General features: G+C 55.3%; 1 protein-coding gene across 1 annotated transcript; it reads left to right on the top strand.

Annotated features, from left to right (window-relative positions):
- The first annotated feature begins 8,103 nt into the window (after positions 1 to 8,103).
- LOC142595250 (feather keratin Cos1-1/Cos1-3/Cos2-1-like) lies at positions 8,104 to 8,409 on the top strand. The gene has a single exon (XM_075722985.1). The coding sequence runs from the start codon at positions 8,104 to 8,106 to the stop codon at positions 8,407 to 8,409; it is 306 nt and encodes a 101-aa protein (XP_075579100.1).
- Positions 8,410 to 13,945: the final 5,536 nt, after the last annotated feature.

Genomic DNA, 13,945 nt, shown 5'->3' with positions numbered 1-13,945 from the left:
CACAGGGCCTCAGGGACACAGCGACTCCTCCCAGCCAAGCACTGGTGAGTCCCCAGAGCTGGAGGAGAGGCATGAAAAGCAGGGGGACAGCTCAAGGGGTTGAACAGAGAATCTTGTCCAGTGTCTGTCTGATGGGTCTTGGTCACATGTTGAGGCTTTTGCTGATCCCCAGGTGCAGGGTTAGGAGGACATTTTCCCTCCTTGGGCTTCTTTAAGTAGGAGGTAAAGCCACAGGAGCAGTCATGTCTGCTACCAAGAGCCCCCTTCTCCAACAGTGGTCATTGATGGATGCTGAGGAAAGAGTAAGAGCTGGACAAGCAGCTGGGCTACTTCTCCTGAATACTCACGGCTGTGTCCCACTTAGTTTCAGTGGCTCAGGTGCTTTCCTGAGTCTGCTCTGGCAATGCACCCTCGTGGCAAGGAAGGCCAACAGCATCCTGGGCTGCAGAAGGAAGAGCATTGCCAGCAGGACAAGGGACCTGCTCCTTCCTCTCTACTCAGTGCTGGTGAGGCCACCTCTGGAGTGCTGGGTCCAGTTCTGGGTGCACCAGTACAAGAAAGGTAAAGCCCGAGAAAGATACAGACAAAGCAAGGCCAGCAAAATGGTGCAGGGACTGGAGCATCTTTCCTGTGAGGAGCAGCTGAGAGGGCTGGCAGTGTTCAGCCTGGGGAAGAGAAGGCTCCTGGGGGATCTTGGCAACGTGTGTAAACAGCTGATGGGGGGGCATGAAGAAGAGAGTCTTCTGAGTCAGGTGTGCTTGGGACTCCACACCTCTGCCACGAGGAGGCTCTGTAGGGAAACAAATGGGAGGTATTAAAATACTTAGCCCAAGGAAAGACACCAAACCGCAACCCTTACCGTGTTCCAGGTTTGCAAGGACCAAGAGGAGGTCGTTCAGCACTGGGAGGCTTGTCTTTGGGCAGACAGGCCACAGCTGAAGAGCTGATAGCTTCTTCCAAGTGAGAAGGTGCTCGAGCATCCTCTCAAACGCACCCCTCTGCTGTAGAAGCGCTGCCTCTCAGCTCCAGGAGAAGCAGCAGAGGCAGGGAAAGGGAAAGATCAAGGTGCTTTGGCCTGGAGTAGCATAGGAAGACAGGTGGAGACAGTGACAAAAGGTGATGATGGCGTGTGAACATGTGGCTGCTCCATGTGATCTCCTGGCCATGCCTGTTGCTCTGCCATGTTTGTCCAGCTGCCAGGAGTTCCCTGGAAACAGAGCTATGAAGTCCAGCTGTGATAGGGAGCAGGGCTGATCCTTCCCTCTGTGCCTCTGAAGCCTCTGGCCATGGGCTTTGAACAGCTGTGGCAGCTACTGGAGCCACACAGAGTTCCCCGGGGACTGGCTGGAGCCACAGTCTCTTCCCAGAGGCCTCCTTCCGGCTCTCACTCACCTCACACCTCCAGCCCCTTAGGGCAACTCAGCAAATCTGTTTCTGACTCACTCATCGAGTAGGAACCTGGCATCCCTTGAGGCTGGGGTCCGTGTGGCCAGTGCAAGCATTTGCCGTGTCTCCTGGGCCTCAGCTCCAAAGGTTCTGAATCCTGTCAAACAAGCTCATAGTCTCAACACTGAGCCACTGTGGGGAGCGCTTGAACGTGCCCCTCACCTCAACATCCCCTTCTCCGGTCGGTGTGGAGCTTGAACTCCTGACTCCATGGGGTGACTTTGTAGCACTAGCAGGAACGTTCTGCAAGCTCCCTGAAAGCCTGCAGCGTGAAGGGTTTAATTGTATTTCTGAGCTCTTACACAGTAACAAAATGTGAAACCCTTTCTTCCTCTTTCACGAGGAAAGTTCTGCCTTAGCAACTGGCGAGTGGAGTCCCTGTGTTTGCAGCGCAGAGCAGAGCACCTGCTCAGGGCTCCCTTGGCTGTCCTAGTGGGGAAAGTCAGAAGCCCGAGAAGAGGCCCTGCGTGTTGCATGTCAGCAGTGGCCGGTGCGTGCGGTAGGCCCGAGGACTGCCGGCTGCCCGTGGGCAGGAGGATCTCTGCTGCCCGCCTCCCTGCACAGAGCAGAAAGGCGCTGCTCTTCACCGGGAGCCAGCGGCACCGCCAGCTGTAATCGCTCCTTCCCGGGCACTGCGGGACACCACGGCCGCTGCGGTTGCGGTTCCTCCCGTGCCACCACCACTGTCGCAGGGGATTTCTGTCTGCGTAGAGGTGGGAGTGTGGGGGTGATTGGGTGCTGAGGGGCGGGAGAAGGTTTCTGCCTGGTGGGCAGCTCCAGAGCTGCGTTGGGGGACATCCCGGGGCCGTGGAGCCTCTTCAGGTGTGAGGCTGCTGCCAGTGGCAGTGCCACAACTGGTGGCAGTGCCAGTGTTGATGCTGAAGCCATTGCCAGGACGGGTGCCAGTACCGGTGTTGATGCTGAAGGCGTTGCCAGTACCAGTGCCGGTGCTGGTGATGCTGCTGAAGCTTTTGCCACTACCAGTGCCGGTGTCGATGCCGAAGCCGTTCCCAGTACCGGCGGCGGTGGCGGTGCCAGGGGGCGGAGCGGCAGCGCCCCCTGTCGGTCCCGGCCGGGGCTGTCCCCCCGCCCCCCACACACACGCCCGGCCCCGCCCGCCGCAGTTCGTGCCCGCCCGCAGCCCCGGCTCCTCTCCCCGTGCCTCCCACGCCGCAGTAATACACCGCCGCGTCCCCGCGCCGGGGCCGGGAGAGCCGCAGGGCGCTGGACCGGCGGTCTGCCGCCACCGACAGCCGCCCCGGAGGGTCCTGCACAACCTTGGAGTCTTTAACAATGAACGCGATGAATGTGGGGCCTTGGACCGGGAGCTGACGGTACCAGTGGATAAAGTCGTTGGTGTTCATGTTGGGGTGTGAGCAGTTGATGCTGATGTCGGTGTCCTCGGTGGTCTCTGCCAAGGGGTCCTGCTGCACCTGGGCTCTGCCCACAGCCACTGCACAGAAAGGAGAAGGGAAGCCCAAAGGTCATCAAAGATCTCCCAGCTCTGATTTTCCCACAGAAACTGTTGTGAAGAGTGGCAGTGAGACAGAGCCAAACTGGAACGGATGGAGAGCTGTTCAGCTGGCATGGAGAGTGATCCTGGTGTGGGTGTGTGGAGTGAGGGACAAAGGCTGGCAGGGATTTTGGAACTGGTGCATGCACAGATGGGAAGAAAGTCAGGTGCATGGATGGATGGATGGACGGCGAGAGGGAGAGGCGACGGGAGAGTTGGGTGTGTTCCAGTGAAGGAAGGAGGGCTGAATTCAGAACAGAAATAAAGGCTGAATGCACAGGGGGATGAGAGGATGTATGGCACAGTGCAGGAAAGCAAACCTGTTGCCACAGCTAGGAAGGAAGCAGAGGGAGAGATGAGAGAGGGGTCTCAGAGTAGGAAGAGGGGTTAGGGATGGTAGATGCATGGAGAGATGGCTCAGAAGAGGGGTGGATGCACGGATGAAGAGAGGAAGAGACAGTAGAGTAGTAGACAGTAGTACCCAGCGAGAGTGGGTGTTGCAGTGAAGGAGGGCAGAAATCAGGGCAATAGTAAGTGCGGAATTACCAGAGGCCAGAGTGCGTGCCCGGAGCAGCAGGCGCACGTGCCAGCCAAGTTGTGATGGTAGAGATGATGGGAACAAAGGAGGCTACGTAGAGGGGACTGCAGAGCTCTGGGAAAGGGGGAGCAGAGAGGGCAGAGAGGCCGGGAGGGGAAAGAGACGGTGCAGAAGGAGAGGGCCGAGCTGGCGCTGGGCTCCCTGGGGAGCAGCCCGGGCACAGAGCCTACCCCCCCGCCACCGCCGCCAGCCCCGCGCACCCAGCAGCACCGCGGCCAGCCCCGCCAGCCCTGCGCCCCGGCACCGCCGCATCCCGCCGCTCCGCCGCCCGCGCCTCGCTGCCCGCCGCCAGCCCCGGCTCTCTGCTCCGGCCGCGCCGCCTCGCCTCGCCTCGCCTCGCCTCGCCTCGCCTCGCCTCGCCTCGCCTCGCCTCGCCTCGCCTCGCCTCGCCTCGCCTCGCCTCGCCTCGCCTCGCCTCGCCTCGCCTCGCCTCGCCTCGCCTCGCCTCGCCTCTCCTCTCCTCTCCTCGCCTCGCCGCCGCCGCCGCCGCCGCCGCCGCCGCCGCCAGCTCCGCCCCGGGGCTGAGCCCTGCGCCGGCACCGCTCGGGGGCTCGCCCGGCCTCCCAGTGCTCAGCGGCTCTGCACGGGCACAACTTTGTCTCCTGCAAGCCCACTCTGCCCGTCCTCTCCCACCAACAACAAGCCTGCCCAGTGCCCGCTCCAGCCTGCGGCAGCTGCAGGGCCCTCACCCGCCACACGCACCAGCTTCCCAGAGCTGCCTGCCACCGCAGGGGCTGCAAAGAGCAGCCACGCATTTCCTGCCCAGGGGAAGGAAGGAGCAGGCTGCAGAGCCTCCCTTCAGCTGCCTCTCCCCAGTGCCGGCACAAGGCCTGACAGCTCTGCTGAGGCCGAGGGGGTGTGAGGACAAGTGAGCCCATGGGTGTGCAGGGCTCAGGGAGGGCTGGGAAAGGATGGGAATCTCAGAATGCAGGTGAGAAGGCACCTCCAGAGGTCATCTAGATTCAACCCTCTGCTCAAATAGATCCAATCAGATTGGCTTGGCAAAACTCACATTCGGTCCATCCTTGAACACCTCCTGGGATGGTGTCCTGGTTGCGGCTGGGATAGAGTTAATTTTCTTCCTAGTAGCAGGCATAGTGCCGTGTGTTGGATTTAGTAGGAGAAGAATGTTGATAACACACTGATATTTTTAGTTGTTGCTCAGTACTGCTTATGCCAGTCAAGGACTTTTCAGCTTCCTATGCTCTGCCAGGCGCACAAGAAACTGGGAGGGGGCAGAGCCAGAATAGTTGATCCCAACTGACCAAAGGGCTATTCCATACCATATGGTGTCACGCTCAGTATAGAAAGTGGGGGGGGACTGGCTGGGGAGCAGCGATCGCTGCTCGGGAACTGTCTGGGTATCAGTCGGTGGGTGGTGAGCAATTGCATTGTGCATCACTTCCTTTGTATAATATTATTATTATTATCATTATTATATTGTTATTATTATCATTACTATTTTATTTTATTTCGATTATTAAACTGTTCTTATCTCAACCCAGGAGTGTTTCTCACTCTTACTCCTCCAATTCTCTCCCTCATCCCATCAGGGTCTAAACCACAACAGATGGACATTGCACAGCCTCACTGGGAAACACCTTCCTTTTCTCATTATTTCTTTTAGCCTATTGCTTAATCAGCTTTCCCCATGTCCCAGGTGCTTCTTCACGGCCTCTACTCCTATCACTGACACCTTCCAGTATGTTGGTCCGTCTTTGTCTCCTCTGATTAAGTAGTTGTAGAAAGCTAGCAGGTCTTCCCTGAGCCATCTCTTCTCCAAAACAGGCAGACCTGGTTCTCTCAGCTTCCCCTCGCATGTCATGTTTGACAGCGCCCTAACCCCTGGGTTGCCTTTGTTGGACTTGCATGGCTGTGTCGCTATCCTTCCTTGATGTGGGAGCCCCAGTCTGGAAGCAGCACTGCGGAGGTGGTCTCAAATGGGACAGAGGGGCAGGGACACTTCCCTGCACCTGCTGGCAACACTTTGGCTGTCACAGCTCAGGGTGTGTTTGGTCTTCTTTGCTGCAAGGGCACGCTACTGTCTCACGTTCAGCTAAGTGTCTCCTAAAACCACACATCCTTTTCTGTGCAACTGCTTCCTCGGCAGCCTGTCCCCAACGTGTCTGAGTGCGTGGTGTGGTTTCTAGCCCAGACGCAAAGCCTTGCCCTTGCTCTTTTTGGCCTTCATGAGGTTCTAGCCAGCCCATTTCTTCATGGTCACAACTCTTGGAGCCTGCTAGTCGAGCACATTTTCCACCCACCTTATCAGCCTCTTAATGAACCTATTCATCATCAGGAAGTACTGGAGAGGGAGTCAAAGGTCCTTCTAAAATCCAGGTGCACACATGTCCCCTGCCCTTCCTCTTCTCTAGACTTCCTCTCACATCATGACAATGAGCAATGAGGTTGGCCTTGGGCAACAGCAGAGCTGCAGCTCAAAAGAGACTCCATGGAGAGGGGAATCAGGCCTGGCTGAGCTCTCCCAGCAGAGCTCCCTGGCACTTGGCTCACTAAGGTCCCCAAGGGAACGGGGGAAGCCCTTAGCTCAGTGCCTCCAAGCTGGAGCTGAGCTCAGGCTGACAGATATTCCGGAGGGGAGATGCACTTAGAAAATTTGCCCAGTGTGCAGAGCCCATGTGAGAAAGAGGGTCTGTTCTGGACATGGCTGTGGGAGAGCAGCAGGCTTTGGGGGATGCGGTCTCAAACCCAATGTCCCGTCCCTTCCCTCCCAGGGGCAGTTGCTGGGCACTCAGACTGACATTCCAATGCAGAGCATGAAGGTGTTTGTGGGCTGAAGCCCAAAGCAGTCCTCAGGTCTTTGGCTTTCCCTGCGCAAGCCACAGGGTCTGTCCTTCCACTCACAGCACAGCGACATCAGGCTTCATGTTCCTTTCATTCCGTACCTGTTCAGGACAAGGTCTCAGTCCCTGCCTCACACAGCAGCACGTCGAAGGGCTGCACAAGGACATTTGGCATTGACATGGACATGAGAGGGGGCTGTGTCCCACACCAGGCACCGCTGACGCTGCATTGGAAGCAGATCCACTGAGGGATGGCCAGCACGAGGTGGGCAGGATTCCTCAGCCTTTCTCCCTGCCCATGAAGCAATCCCCATCCTTTTGAACTCTCTAGCCCTGTGGAAGGCAGCGGTGTCCTGGCTTGCAGAGGCAGGGAGGGGGCACTGCCAGTTACAATGAGACACTCCCAATACTGTTACCATTGAACTAAAGTCAGGATCCAAGCTGGAGTGAACCTGTTGTTGTGTCCTGAAATCAGCAGCAGCGGAGCGTGAGCTTTGGAGGGGCAGGAAGAGGAGGTCTCAGGAGGCAGGGGCTGCATTTCCGTGCCTCTTCCCTGGACATATCTCCAGCAGGCTGCTGCCATCAGCACTCAGCTGCACTCAGGCTCCTTCTGACCCTGGGAACATGCTGCTCTGTGGTGCTCATGGACAGGGCAGAGGAGAGTGTCCCTGCCATGAGCAGCACATTCCCTCCTGATGACGGACACACAAGGACACACACACATGGACAGTAGACACAAGTAAAGAACACACATAGGAACACAACGAACCATGGACTCTGCTGAGGTCCCCTGGGGAGTGGGCAGTGTGAGGCAGGATGAGGTCAAAACCTAGGAGCACAACACACACACCTGGGGAGGCAACAACAAGTGAGCATTGGGGTGATGTGAGGAGGGAGGGAAAGATAAGGACATAGGACGTCCTCATGCATGGGAGCCCATGGTGTTCAGCTGAGGGTGGCTGGACCTTCTTCCTGAGAACACCACTGCAAACAGCCCCACCGCAGTGACCCAGGCTGACATCACTTGCCTGCCCTGGACACATCCAGCACTTGAGCTGAGACTTCTGCCAGCACTGCTGCATTCCTGTCCTACAAATGCTGGGGCCTCTCATCCGAGGGCTCAGAAGAAGCCTTCACTGGGAAATGGGCATGGCACAAATCTGGAAATGAAAAGGCATCAGTGCAGGAAACCAAAGCACAGCCCCTGTCATTAGCTGCGCTGGTTTGCATTCAAGATGAGCTTGTCCGAGAATTGCTACCTCTGCCGCGGGTGCTTCTGGTCCTGCGGCAATGAAGGGCAGGTATAAAAGGCAGCGCAAGTGCCTGCTCTCTCATCCACTTCTCTTGCCTCCTTCTGCTTGGCAACCAGGTGAGTCTGAAGCCCCTTCTCCTCTTCCAAACTGAGATCTCTCCCTGATGGACCTCTCAGCTGAAATTGCTCTGTTCTTTGCTGCATTTCAGATCTTCTGGTCATGGGAGAGGGAAGTGGGGAGAAGGTCTGGTTAGAGAGAGGCTGGGATGTGGCTGTGGGGGCTTTTGGCTCATGAATTAGGAGAGAGTGTCCCTGGGCCAGGCTGCTCTTTGTAGGGTAATGGAGACCATGTGGCGCCTAGCGCATCCCTCTCACCACTGAATTGTGGCCTTGCCTCCTTTGTGACTGTGTAACCAGGCTGCTCATCACCCACCCTTGTGCTCTGCTTCCCCCCTGCCCTCTCTCCCAGGTGCATCTCCAGCCCAGAGACATGTCCTGCTACAGCCCATGCCTGCCCTGCCGGCCCTGCGGCCCAACCCCGCTGGCCAACAGCTGCAATGAGCCCTGTGTCAGGCAGTGCCAGAACTCCACCGTCGTCATTGAACCCTCTCCTGTGGTGGTGACCCTGCCCGGACCCATCCTCAGCTCCTTCCCGCAGAACACCGTTGTGGGATCCTCCACCTCTGCTGCTGTCGGCAGCATCCTCAGCTCTGAGGGAGTGCCCATCTCCTCTGGGGGCTTTGGCCTCTCTGGCATTACCAGCCGCTACTGTGGCAGAAGGTGCCTCCCCTGTTAAAGATGCTGGGAATGCCCCAGGAACACACCTTGAGGAACTCAGAACATGGTAATACACAGGGGATTGAGATTTTGGAGGTGTTTTCAGTATAGCTGAATGGTTTTGCCTTGTTTCCCCTTTTCTTTGTTTGCTTTGTATCCCCTTGGCACCAGGTCCCACCAAAGCCAGCCTGGTGGGGAACATCTGGCTCCTCTCCCTTGTATGGCACAGGCAGACGGTCGTCATGCAAGAACTCTCCATGCACAAGGACTGCAGGCTCTTGGCTCCCTGCACTGCTGTCCTCCACTCAGAGTGACTTTGTTTCCCTCTTTAGCCTCATTAAAGTTCTGCTGCACTCAGGCCTGGCCTCCATGTGGTCCTTCCCTCTGTGGACACTCCCCAAGGTGCCAAAGGGGAAGGGTCTTGCTGAGGGGTGGAAGCAGGTGAGGGCACAAGGAGACCCTTCTCCTTTCACAGAGGAATGGGAGGGTTTCACACGCTGTGGTGGCTCCTCTTTTGGGCACCGTCCCTGGGAACTGAGGAAGTCATCCGTGGCTGCTCTGCTGCCAGTGACCATCAGGCCTTGCCTTGCTGTGTCTCTGCCCAAAAGTGGCCGGAGAGGCAGGAGGCGGTGAGGCATCAGCAGCCCCGTCAGCTCTTGAGGAAGGGCTTTGGTCTTGCTGTGTCTGGAGCTGTACTGGGGTAGCAGCGGGTGGGTGTGGGCTCCAGAAGGCCATTTGCTTTGCAGAATGGCAAGAGTGGCAAAGCAAGAAACATAGAATCATAGAATCATAGAATCATAGAATCATAGAATCATAGCATCATGGAATCATTTAGGTTGGAAAAGACCTTTAAGATCATCCAGTCCAACCATTAACCTAACATTACCACATCCACACTAAACCAATTAAGGGTAGACTAGACTAAACCATGTCCCAAAGTGCCACATCTACCCGTTGTTTGAACGCCTCCAGGGATGGTGACTCCACCACCTCTCTGGGCAGCCTCTTCCAATGATTCACCACCCTTTCCGTGAAGAAATTTTTCCTAATATCCAATCCAAACCTCCCCTGGCGCAGCTTGAGCCCATTTCCTCTCATCCTATCGCTAACTACATGGGAGAAGAGACCAACACCCACCTCACTACAGCCTCCTTTCAGGTAGTTGTAGAGAGCGATAAGGTCTCCCCTCAGACTCCTCAACTGCAGACTAAACAGTCCCAGTTCCCTCAGCGGCTCCTCAGAAGGCCTGTGTTCCAGACCCTTCACCAGCTCCGTTGCCCTTCTCTGAACACGCTCCAGCACCTCAATGTCTTTCTTGTGTTGAGGGACCCAAAACTGGACACAGTATTCCAGGTGCGGCCTCACCAGCGCCGAGTACAGGGGGACAATCACCTCCCTGCTCCTGCTGGCCACACTATTCCTGATACAAGCCAGGATGCTGTTGGCCTTCCTGGCCACCTGGGCAGACTGCTGGCTCATGTTCAGCTTGCTGTCTACCAACACCCCCAGGTCCTTTTCGGCCAGGCCGCTTTCCAGCTACTTGGTGTCATCTGCAACCTTACTGAGGGTGCACTCAATGCCCTCATCCAGATCATCGATAAAGATATTAAACAAGGCTGGCCCCAAAACGGAGCCCTGGGGAACACCGCTCGTGACCGGACACCAACTGGATTTAACTCCGTTCACCACTACTCTCTAGGCTCGGCCACCCAGCCACTTTTTTACCCAGTGAATAGTACGCCCATCCAAGCCATGAGCTGCCAACTTCCCAAGGAGAATGCTATGGGAACATATATGGAACACAACAGCCTTTGGGATTGCCCATACCTGCTACTCCAGCTTCCTCTCCCCTCCACCACCCAGTCTAGGGGTCATGGCCAGCACACATGGGCAGCAGGAGCAGGGAAAAGTCACCCATGCTGCTGAGTGTGCCAAGGGTGGAAATTGGATCTAAGCATGTGGGAGCTGAGGGCAGTCAGCACAGAAACAGGGACAGTGAAATGGTGTATTTCTGAGGGAGAGCAAATTGCTCTGATACAGAGCGTGCAGGAGAATGTGAGATCAGCAAGCACGAGGGTACTGGGTGCACTTCCCAAGAGAGCTGCAGGGGGGCTCAGAGCTCTTGAGGGCTTCACTGGTCCCCCCAGAGAGTCTGTGCTCAGGAATTGGCTGCCATTCTCAGGGGAGAGGATTTTTTTCCATGTAAATCTCATCCCTTCTGGTTGGTGGAAATGTCTTGGCAGCTACTACAGTCTCATATCCTATTTTCTGCATGAAAATCCAGATGTCTTGACAAAAGTGTACAAGTGGAAGAATGCAAATCCCCACACTGATGTCCTTCACCAACAAGGAATTACAGCTCATGAAGCGTATCTTAGCATGACTGAAGGCCAAAAGCTTTATAAGGGCCTTTCATTTCCATGGCTGACATCCTTTTTCCCTCATCATACTATTAATAACCATCACCTCCAGCAGCACAGTTGGACTTCCTAACCTTACTGCACTAAATCTTGTAACAAGCAGAAGTACCTCAGGTCCTTCGCAGCCATGATACCATCTGCAATTGTCCTTGTAGAAGAGGGAGGGATGGCATTTCTTCTGGCAGACGAGTAAGCCCTTTGGCCAAAGCACTGCCAGAGCGCTGCTACTGGCTCTTGCCATGACCTGTAGTTCGGCTGCGCAACCGAGGAGATTTGGAAGGGTAGGAAAAGGGCACAGGATCCATGCAGGTTTGACACTTCCAACTAAGGGCACTGTTGCCAGAGATTGTTTTTTCTGATGGTGATTTAAATCATGCTGTGGCTCCACTGTGTGGAAGGCAGGCACTGATCTGTCTCAAGGTGTGCTGAGACTTCTGCCAGCACTGCTGCATTCCTGTCCTACAAATGCTGGGGCCTTATAGAATCATAGAATGCTTTGGGTTAGAAGGGACCTTTAGAGGTCATCTAGCCCAACCCCCCTGCAGTGAGCAGGGACAGCTTTAACCAGATCAGGTCGCTCAGAGCCCCATGCAACCTGACCTGGAATATTTCTAGGGATGGGGCCTCCACTGCCTCTCTGGGCAACCCATTCCAGTGCTTCACCACCCTCACTGTAAAAAATTTCTTCCTTATATCCAGTCTAAAGTCTAGCCTCCTTTAGTTTTAAACCATTATTCCTTGTCCTGTCACAACAGGCCTTGCTAAAAAGATTCTCCCCATCTTTCCTGTAGGCCCCCTTAAAGTACAGAAAGCCTGCAATAAGGTCTCCTCACAGCCTTCACTTCTCCAGGATGAACAACCCCAACTCCCTCAGCCTGTCCTCGTACGAGAGGTGCTCCAGCCCTCGGATCATTTAGGTGTCCCTCTTCTGCATCTGCTCCAACAGGTCCATGTCCTTCTTGTGCTGAGGGCTCCAGAGCTGGAGGCAGGGCTCCAGGTGAGGTCTCACCAGAGCAGAGCAAAGAGCCAGAATGACCTCCCTTGACCTGCTGGCCGTGCTGCTTTTGATGCAGCCCAGGATACGGTTGGCTTTCTGGGCTGCAAGCACACATTGTTGGCTCATGTCCAGCTTTTCATCCACCAGGACCCCCAAGGCCTTCTCAGCAGGGCTGCTCTCAATCCCTTCATCCCCCAGCCTGTATTGATATTGGGGGTTGCCCCATCCCATGTGCAGGGCCTTGCACTTGGCCTTGTTGAACCTGATGAGGTTCACAGAGGCCCACCTCTCCAGCTTGTCCAGGTCCCTTTGGATGACATCTACTCCTTCTGGTGTGTCAACGGCATCACTCAGCTTGGTGTCATCTGCAAACTTGCTGAGGGTGCACTCGATCCCACTGTCTATGTCATTGATGAAGATATTAAACAGCACTGGTCCCAGCGCGGACCCCTGAGGGACTCCACTTGTCACTGGTCTCCGTCTGGACATTGAGCCGTTGACCACTACACTCTGGATGTGACCATCCAGCCAATTCCTTATCCACCAAACAGTCCACCCATCAAATCCATGTCTCCCCAGTTTAGAGAGAAGGATGTTGTGGGAGACTGTCTCAAAGGTTTTACAGAAGTCCACATAGATGACATCCGTTGCTTTTCCCTTGGCCACTTACACTGTCACACCTTCATAGAAAGCCACTAGGTTGAGTCAGGCAGGACTTGCCCTTGGTGAAGCCATGCTGGCTGTCTCGAATCACTTCCCTGTCCTCCCCGTGCTTTAGCATAGCTTCTAGGAGGACCTGCTCCATGATCTGCCCAGGCACAGAGGTGAGGCTGACAGGTGGGTAGTTCCCAGGGGCCTCCTTTCTTCCCTTGTTAAAAATGGGCACAACGTTTCCCTTCTTCCAGTCAGCAGGGACTTCACCTGACTGCCATGACTTTTCAAATATCATGGAGAGTGGCTTGGCAACTACATCAACCAATTCCCTCAGGACTTGGAGGTCCCATATACCTGTGTACGTTCAGGTTCCTCAGGAGGTCTCGAACCTGATCTTCCCTTACAGTGGGAGGGGCTTTACCCCCCTTTACCCCCCTGGTCCCCATCTTGCAGTCTATCGGCTCGGGAGGGGTGAGGAGGGCAGTTGCCAGGGAAGACTGAGGCAAAGAAATTGTTGAGTATGTCAGCCTTCTCCTCACCTGTTGATACCAGGTCGGCATTTGGGGGGGATATACTTTCTTTAACCTTCCTTATAACAATAATACTCTTGTATATTTATGTGCAGAAACTGTTTTGTATGTGAGAACTTTGGCTGCAGGATAAACTCAGTCTGCTCATGGTGACAGAGGAGGCTGCAGGCAGCTCCCTCTCGCTACAGGCAATTACACCACGTGCACCTGCATGCAAAACACAAGAAGAAAAAAGGCCAGCACATCAATTAGAACTGGGGAAAAGCTAAAAAGAATGCATGAACTTTCACAGGCTGGCCAAACCACTTTTTCAGCTGCTCTGTAAATTAGTGTTGCTTCTGCATTTCTCTGCCTTTTGAAGAGAGGGTATTTGCCTTACAGTGAGTCTAGAGCCAGGCTCACTGCTACATCACTTCTCATGTCCCAGCCTCAGCGTCTGTAGCCTGAGGGGAGTCTGGCTTGTCCCAGACACAGCCTTCTGCAGCCACCTGAGTGTGTCACTGTAGCAGGGCTCCCTTTGCAAGAGCAGGGGCTGCTCCCTGGAGATCACACAGGTCAGGTGGGAGCTTCTAACACTGGAGGATTTTTATTCTTCTCCTAGGAATGTGGGAATTCTTTGTGGGGCTGTGGCGATGGGCATGTTCTCTAGTTTTTATATTATTGTTCACACACAGACGTGAGACGTGGAGAGGCTCAATGTGTGGAAAGGCCATGACAGCTTCAACTCTGCTGCGGTTTCTCTCTGCCTCACAGTGAGAAAAACACTAGACTGAACCACTGTCAGACCCTTGAGGTCACTCAAGCTGATGGGTCTGGCCAGGGACTGATTTGTTGCCTTGACTGTAGGGTCTGAAGGACTTGCCTGGAGCTGTCTAGAGGGGCTGAGAGCTGGTGTCGGGCGTCCTGGTTCTCAGTGGTGTGTGTGCATGGTCATGCTCATGTACATGTTCTTCT

The sequence above is a fragment of the Pelecanus crispus genome, chromosome 18, assembly GCF_030463565.1.
Source record: "Pelecanus crispus isolate bPelCri1 chromosome 18, bPelCri1.pri, whole genome shotgun sequence".
Lineage (NCBI taxonomy): Eukaryota > Metazoa > Chordata > Aves > Pelecaniformes > Pelecanidae > Pelecanus > Pelecanus crispus.
Note: the sequence above shows the minus strand (reverse complement) of the source record. Positions and strands in the feature narration are given on the sequence as shown.